At 55.2% G+C, this 8,214-nt stretch overlaps 1 protein-coding gene across 10 annotated transcripts in view; it reads left to right on the forward strand.

Annotated features, from left to right (window-relative positions):
• Nucleotides 1-6: 6 nt before the first annotated feature.
• The window catches only part of ARHGEF11 (Rho guanine nucleotide exchange factor 11), an 86,520-nt gene continuing 78,312 nt past the window's right edge, over nt 7-8,214 (forward strand). For all 10 annotated transcript variants that reach the window (XM_040452546.1, XM_040452555.1, XM_040452548.1 and 7 more), the window contains exon 1: nt 7-434. In XM_040452546.1, coding sequence (XP_040308480.1) covers nt 403-434 — 32 coding nt within the window. In that variant the 5' untranslated portion in view covers nt 7-402. The remainder of the gene's footprint in view (nt 435-8,214) is intronic.

Here is an 8,214-nt window from a genome sequence, read left to right on the forward strand (position 1 = left end):
CGCCCGCTCTCCGCGGTGAGCGCCGACATGCCGGGGGCGCGTTCTTCCTGCGGTCCGCGCCGGAGCCCGCAGCGCCAGCCGTGAAGAGATTTGCGGTCGGGGGTTTGTTTTCTGAGAAGGTCACAGTTTTTCCTCTTTTTCTTTCGGTTTTTTTCTTCTTCTTTTTCTTTTCCCTACGGCGGGGGAGGGGACCGGGGGCCAAGAAAGGACAGCATGCTGGCCGGTGCGAGTAGAGTGGAGCCTCAGTTCCCGGGGTCCTGAGAGCCCAGCGCACGGCACCCGACCATCCGGCCGCGAGCGGGGAGGCCCTCCTCCCGCCTCTCTTAACCATCGCAGCCGATTCGGCCCCGATCCCGACGTCCACACTGCAGGACCCTGGCGGCGCGGACGCGCTGAGGAACCATGAGTGTAAGGTTGCCCCAGAGCATAGACAGGTAGGTTTACGGACGATGTGCTTTTCAACACTTTCTTAAGGAAAGGCTGGGAGGGTGGGTGTTGCATTTGGATAAAAGGTTGCAAAGCCCGGGTCGGGGTGGGAGCGACCGTCTCTGGGGACCCTCCGGACCTGTGTGTGTGTTTATGTTCTCTGTGTGTGTGTGTGTGTGTGTGTCCGCGTCCTGATTCCGTGTTTTTTTAATCTACCAGCAATAGACAGCAGAGCTGGGAGAGCAGAAAGAGGGGCCGTGCTCCCATCAGCCTTTGACTTTTGCCTTGCTACAGGCTGATTTTGAGCCCCTGACACGCCAGTTTAGGGGGCGGGAGGCGACACGAGCCTGGTCACGTGAGTCCCCAGGGTGGATTGGGACTGGCTTTAGGTGTTGAGCTGCTGGGGGAAGGGCCCTGCAGGGGCGTGGGCCTCCGCCTGCTGGTTGCTACGGAATGGTGGGGCTTGGTGATGGGGTGGATTCCATTTCTAGAACCAGGAGGATGTTGCAGGCCTGACTGATGGGACAGAAACACCCTTTGCACCCATTTGCACTGGATTTTTGCCAGTGGCTGATAATGGCCCGGCAAACGCACAGGGCACATTAGAATCTCTTGCTCTGCAAGCTTAGGGTTTAATTGGAGTCCTGCTTACGGGCGCACGTTCTAGGCTTGATCTTCTAAGCCGTTTTTAAAAAGCCTGGTTCTGCAGGATGGGCCTTTCCTCTGCCTAGGAGTTGTGGGCTCTCAGGCCTAACCTGCAGAGGCGCTGGGCCTTGGAGTCTGAGCCCAGGACCCCCCCCTCCCCCACCGGCCTCTGCTTCACTGGTTACCTCCGCAGTTTACAACTTTGTGAGGCGTTTGCCTGCCCCCCCCCCCCAACGCTTCCTCCTTAAGAATCTTGACAGAGGCCTGCAGTGTGGGTGCTGCACACATCCTAACTGGATGGAGATGGGTGGTTGCAGGACTGAGCACTGGCCTGGAGGCCGTGTGAGCGGAGCGGCAGGGAAGGGCAGGGAGCGGTGGTGTTCAGGCCAGTTAACCTTTGATTATCCATGCTAATAGTAATTTCTTTTTGGCTGTGGAACGCGGCCTGAGTATAATCTGTCCCTCCCAGACACTCCTCTGTGTGTCGTCCCCGAGTCCTGTTTAGATCAGTTCAGCATCAGATCAGCTCAGCAGTCCCCCAGCCCGGGACCTGACTTGGCAGCGGTGGGGGGAGAAGGCGGCCAGCCGCAAAGGACATAAGGCGTGTGCCCCTTCCCCTTGTTGTTGGCCTCTTGTAAAGGGAGGCCCGAGGTGCCTCGGGGCAGGGAGGTGACATGGTTGCCGCCTTCTCTGTTCCTCCTGCTGGAGTTTGGAAATTCGTGCACCTGCCTTTTGTGAGATTTGAATGGTGAGTGATTTCTTAGAAATCGGGGATGTGAGCAGGTGGAAACCCAGGCTCAGGGGGGGCAAAGAAAGAGGCCACGACGGTTCCCGGGCTAACGCGAGATGCCCCTCTGGGAGCCTGTGTCTCCTCGTAGTCTTGTCGGGATTCATACAGCGCAGGACATCTTCCTAAGAGCTTTCGTAGGACATATCTCATCTGGGCCCACGGCGTTTCTGAGGGGCAGACAAGTTGGATGTGATTCCGTTTTACAGAGGGGGTCACTGAGGCTCGGGAAGGATACGTGGCTTGCCCAGTGCCATCTTGCTGGACCAGTGGCAGAGTCTGAGCTCCGATGCAGGTTGTCAGGCCCAGGCTCTTCTGCTTGCCACACGCTAACAGGGTTTATGACTTGGTCCCGTGGAATGTGGTGTTAGTCTCTCCTTTTGACAGTAGGTGAAGATGCCTTTCAGTGTTCCCTTTGCACTTTTTTTAAGGGTCATTTATTTGTTTTTAATTTATTTTTTTTTCAACGTTTTTATTTATTTATGGGACAGACAGAGACAGAGCATGAACGGGGGAGGGGCAGAGAGAGAGGGAGACACAGAATCGGAAACAGGCTCCAGGCTCCGAGCCATCAGCCCAGAGCCTGACGCGGGGCTCGAACTCACGGACCGTGAGATCGTGACCTGGCTGAAGTCGGACGCTTAACCGACTGCGCCACCCAGGCGCCCCTGTTTTTAATTTATTTTTGAGAGTGGGGGACGGGCAGACAGTCGAGGGCGAGAGAGAGAGAAAGAATCCCAAGCAGAGCCCAACATGGGGCTCGATCCCACGAACCATGAGATCAGGACCTGAGCCGAAATTAAGAGTCGGATGCTTAACCGACTGAGCCACCCAGGCGCCCCTCCCTTTGCACTTTTTAACAGTCTTGGGGCCAACACTAGCTTCTGTAGTAAAGCACTGTTTTCTCCTGGGGGATAAGGTACCTTTGCAGGCTGAGAGCATTCCTCGCCTCTGCCCCCACCTCCGCTCTCTTCCCCGTTAGGTATCTCCCGTTGTATCCGATCTCACCCCCGAGGCTGCGGGCTCATTCTGCTGGGCCTTTGACATCTCAGGTTCAAGACTCTGGATTTTAAATAATTCATGATTTTACTCCGCACTGGAGGGATTGAGCAGAAGGAATGCTCCAGATTGTGGCGTCAGGGTTTCTCTTATAGTTTGTCCACGTGCCGTGTAGGGTCTAGCATGAGACGCCAGACGGGCGTTTCAGAAAATTGAAGGACGCGGCTCCTGCCCACAAAGAGTGTGCAGTCTATTTGGGGAGCGAGGGAAGGGTCCCGAAGACCAGGGAACGGGAACGGCAACACTAGGCTGTAAGCCGCGCACAGGCCGGACTGTGTCTGCTTTGCTCAGCGGTAAGCTGTGCGCACTGAGCCTTCGATAACTGTGTGACAGGTGATTGTGGGAAGGAGTGAGCGTGGCAGCAAGCAGAAAGTCTTCCATTTCAGATTGTCTCAGCGCTCCGGTGTTGGTTTCCCAGGTAGTCAAAGCGGGGTCAGAGAAGGCCTCCTAGGTGGCGTGTATTTCCCAGGGGATAAACCACGTGGCACAGGACCACGTTTGTGGGGAAGAACCCCCTCTAGGGGACGGACACCCGCATCCGCTGGAACGAGGGGTATTCGTGACTGATCTTTGTCTCTCCGTGTTAATCGGTTGTGACTGACACATGGGCCCCAGCGGCTGCTTGAGCCCCTGTCGGTTTTGCCCGTCGACCCCTCGTCTTCTCCAGAGATCCTGAAGGTGTGTTTGGTGCTGCAGGCGGAGGTGAGGACGCTGAATTCGTCTTATGGGAACGGTAATGAGTTCTGCTGAAGGATCTAGATCCTTCTGCCTCGTCTCCAGTGACACACGTTTCCACGCCGGCCGGGTGGGTTAGGCGGTTGCGTCCGCATGGCAGCTTTCCTCCGTGCAGAGGAAGATCGCCCCTGTGAGGCCAGGACAGACGGCGAAGTAGGAGAGCTAAGCCAAGAGGACCTGGTTTGAGCCCTGGCATGCCCCTTGACTCCGTGACCTTGGGCAGGTCACAGACCTTCTCCGATTTCCTCGTAGGCGTAACGAGCGTTCGCTTATGTGCAAGGCCTTCTGGTTCACAAACATTTTCACGCTGTGTGGCATTTGAGGATTATAACATTTATTGCGTCTCTCTCGTGGGGCTGTTGAAAAGAGCAAATAAGATAATATATTTCAGATTGCTTTCTAAGCTGTAAAGCTGTAAAGGAGTTCTAGGCGGTGAACTCCCGAATTTGATTTAGTGTCATGCGGTACTTTCTGAACTAGCCCAAAACAGATTTTGAGTAACTGAAGGATCCTTGCGTCGTTTCGAAGCATTTGACCAGAGTGAACAGGCTTTTTGTGCAGAAGTACGTGGTCGGAAGGGAGAAGTACTTCTCCTGTGGTCTGTGCTGGGTGATAGACCTGAAGAATATGAGAAGAGGAAGCTTCTCAGGAGTTTTGATGAGTGGGAGGGACCGTAGCTACCTTGGCTCCCTTAGATTTGGGGTGGAAAGAATTTGTTTCGTGATCTCCGGCCATCCCCAATTCAGAGTAAATCCAGACCCAGCAACCGCCCTTATCAGAGATCTGAGGCTGAATGTAACCTTTCCCTGTCGGTAGCCTTTTTTCTAGAAGAGACTCAATCTTGAGGGTGGGGGGGTGCACAGGAAGGAAGGACGGTAGAGAGCCTTGCGCTTTGGGGAAGGTCTGCAGAGAAGAGACGCTGGGTGCCCAGACAGGGCTTATGTGGAAAGGAAGGGGGTGGTTCTGGGAACTCTTCCCACCTTGGCTGCAGGTTCTTACTGAGCCCCAGGTCCTAGAAATCCCCATTCAGCTGAGTTTAGATGGTTGGCCTCCCTCCCATTCAGAGCTACAAGTAATAAGCCCCCTGAAATGCTGAGTCTCCTCCAGGACATACTCTTGTCCCGTCTGAGGTGAGATGAGAGGTAGCAGCGGATTTGGAGATGAAATGTTTGGTGGTTAATCACCACTATGGCCGGAGCACGCTGAGCTCAACTCCAGATTCATTCACTTCAAAAGCATTTTTGAAAGAGCGCCTTTTTTTTTTAAATTTTTTTTAATCTTTATTTATTTTTGAGACAGAGAGAGACAGAGCATGAATGGGGGAGGGTCACAGAGAGGGAGACACAGAATCCGAAGCAGGCTCCAGGCTCCGAGCCGTCAGCACAGAGCCCGATGTGGGGCTCGAACTCACGGACCGTGAGATCGTGACCTGAGCCAAAGTCAGATGCTTAACCGACTGAGCCACCCAGGCGCCCTGAAAGAGCACCTTTTGATTAACAAATTTATTTAGGGTTTTGTTTTGTTTTGTTTGTTGTTGTTGTTGTTGTTTTTGGTCGGGCTACTGTCAGAGTCCTTGCCACCCATTTAAGAGAATAAATAAAAAATATGAAAAGTTAAGTGACGATATGATTTCATCAAAAATAAAAAGATCTTATGAAGGGTAATGGCTCATTCCCAAATTAGTATAGAGACAGAGTCCTGGAAACTCATAACCCTCACGGAGTGGAGTTTGGGAGCCCGGGCCAGCACCCCGCACCGCCGCTCTGAAGGTCTGGGTGCGATCCCATGGGAGGGAAGGGCTTCCATGCGTGTGTCGTCCCGGGAAACGCCACAGGAGTTATTTTAATCTATGTTGACGGAGTCCACTTCGTGTCTTCATAGTGGCACTTACCGCCTTTCGGACTCCACTTTAGTGGCGTGTTCATCTTGGTTTGTTATTTTATTTTATTTATTAAAAAAAACTGTTTTTGTTTTATTTTACATTTGGGAGAGATAGAGTGAGCAGGGGAGGGGCAGAGAGATGGAGACAGAATCCGAAGCAGGCTCCAGACCACGCTGTCAGCACAGAGCCCGATGCAGGGCTCGAACTCATGAACCACGAGATCATGACCTGAGCCGAAGTCAGGCGCTCAACTGACTGAGCCACCCAGGCGGCCCATTGGCATGTTATTTTAAAGCGGTTTATCGCGTGGCCCTGAAGAGCCTCTTCGGGGACCCCCCCCCCGGGGTCCGTGCATGCTTTCCCTTCTCAGCCCCTGAGTGGCCCATGGCAGGACCCACACACAGCCCAGCTCTGGCCTCCAGGGTCACTCCTGCGCCCCGTGGGGGTCAGCAGCGCTCACGAAGCTACAGGTCCTGTCTCAGAAGAAAAAAGGAATCGTTCCTTCACTCAGTCACGCTGGGTCCCTCCCGAATGGATCTTTAGGGCTCTGAGTGACAGGGGAGCACATCAGCCCGCAGCCTCTTGGGCTCGGTCCCTCTGAGAGCATCATGCGTGTGTCCTTTCCAGAACCAGGACTTTTCCCCCGGGGATCTTGGTCTGGCCTTCCGGGAAACGGTGAAAGTGAAAGTTTGCAAAGACCAGGGGCAGAGCTGGTGCTGCAGGGATGGAGGAGAGTGGAAGTGCGCTGAGGGGCCCGGAGCAGGGGCTGCAAGGTGCTCTCACACCTGGAAGGACACCCGGAGCTGTGGCAGGAACGTCACACGCGTCCTAAGGCTTAAGGGGTCACCTTGCCCTTTCCTGTTGGCTCCAGAATGGACACCTCTGGGGCTAGTTTGCAGCAGGTGGAGTGTCTCTCCCATACTGGCTGGTCCCTCGAGGAAGGTGGCTCCACGTGGCTAGCACAGTTAGGGTCTCAGACTTGCCTCTGCTCCAGTTTAAGCCCATTGCATTGTCTTTTCATCCTGACTTCAGCGTAGGCCCTAAAATCACGAGTATTCTTTTATCTCTTTGTTTGACTTCAGGGTTTTCGTCCTCATTCTAAAGAACAGCAAACTAAGATATGAATGCACGAGGAAGGAGCTTTGAAAAGTCAGGGGAAGTGATTTCAGAGTCTTGATTTCCAGCACTTTCTCCGCCAGTATTTGAAGCTACCATAAGGTGGTCTGTCGGGGTCTGTCGTCACCGGTCGTGGCCTGGCCTCAGGTGCTAGAGGGGACCGGGTGACTCCAGCAGCCTCCCGGGTGATGCCTTGTGATCTGTAGTCCGCTTGCTGGACGGCAAATATCTATCAAACAGCCGCACACCTAGCTCGGTCCTTGGTGTCCTGGCAGATAACGTCGGGAGGGAACGTTAGCGAAACAGCACATAACCACGAAAGGATAGTAGTAATTGCTCAAGTCCGTGTGTGTCGAGAGGTGCGTTCGGAGGAGAGGAGAGAGCGGGTGCTAAGAAAGGCAGCCGGGAGAGGGCAGGTGGAAATTAGAGAGAGGGGAGGGGCCGCGGCAGACACGCAAACAGCACCGGCAGAGGTTCTAGGTGGGACCAGCATGGGGCGCGTCGGGGTGGGAAGATGGTGTGTGTTTGCAGAGCAGGGAGAAAGTAGGTTGTCGAGGTGGGCAGGATGGGGGATAAAGGCGTTCGGACTCGATGCAGGAGGGAGAAGGAAGCCAGTGAGGTTTGTGTGTTACGTGGCAGAGAGAATGCAGACCGTGGACGTTGATAGGCAGATCGGAAGAGAGCCTGTGGCCCGCAGGCCGGCAGGGAGGTTGTGCGGCCGTCTTGGCAAAAGATAACGTGGAACAGAGAAGAGAGGCAGGACCCGAATGACACCGTGGAGGGGAAATCTGCAGGGTCCGTTACGGCTGAATCCCATTTGATTTCCAAGGTGTCGAGACAGGTTGGCTGGGAGGAGGGTCAGGCTGTCGCTGGAGAGAATGGGACCGTCCGTGAGTCTGTCTCCTATTGGCTCCCAGTAGTTCGCTGACTGTGGCCGCAGCCAGCGATCACTTCCCTTGCCGACACAGCCCTTGGGTTGGGCCTCCTGACCACATAGTTGTAGTTCTTCGTGGCAGCCTCTTGAAGGGAGCGTGAAGGGAGTCGGGTCTGGGAGATCCCTAGGGAAACTGGTCCTGGTCTGAGGAGGCGGGCACGTGTGTGATGGGGATGAACTCACACTGCACCCCCACGCGGCAGACTGGGCCCCAGGGCCGGGGGCGGGGGGGGGGGGCATCTCTGCGGGAGTGGTGCTGAGACCAGAGTTACAGAGTCCAGGATTTGGGGCGAGAAGGTCTTTGTGGGAGCCCCCACTCAACCACCACCCGGCCGTGCGAATTCTGTGTTGTCAAGGTGGCTGGTGGGACCAGGACCAGACCGGCCTGGGCTCTACTCAGCTGTCACGGAACACCCGGGTCTGGGGGCTCCGGCCTGTGCTCGCCCTAAACTAGGGACTGGTAGACATTGCTCCGGGGACACCAAACAAACACGGGACGGTACTTAAGAACCCAGTGCGCAGGATCTTGTCCTAAAGGCATCCTTTGCCAGACACCCACGGCGCCTTTCCTTCCCTGCCCAGACCCCCCCAGCTGGGGCTCCCCCCCAGCTGGGGCTCCCCCCCAGCTGG

This window comes from Herpailurus yagouaroundi, unplaced genomic scaffold, assembly GCF_014898765.1.
Source record: "Herpailurus yagouaroundi ecotype Mexico unplaced genomic scaffold, PumYag 207, whole genome shotgun sequence".
Taxonomy (NCBI): Eukaryota; Metazoa; Chordata; class Mammalia; order Carnivora; family Felidae; genus Herpailurus; species Herpailurus yagouaroundi.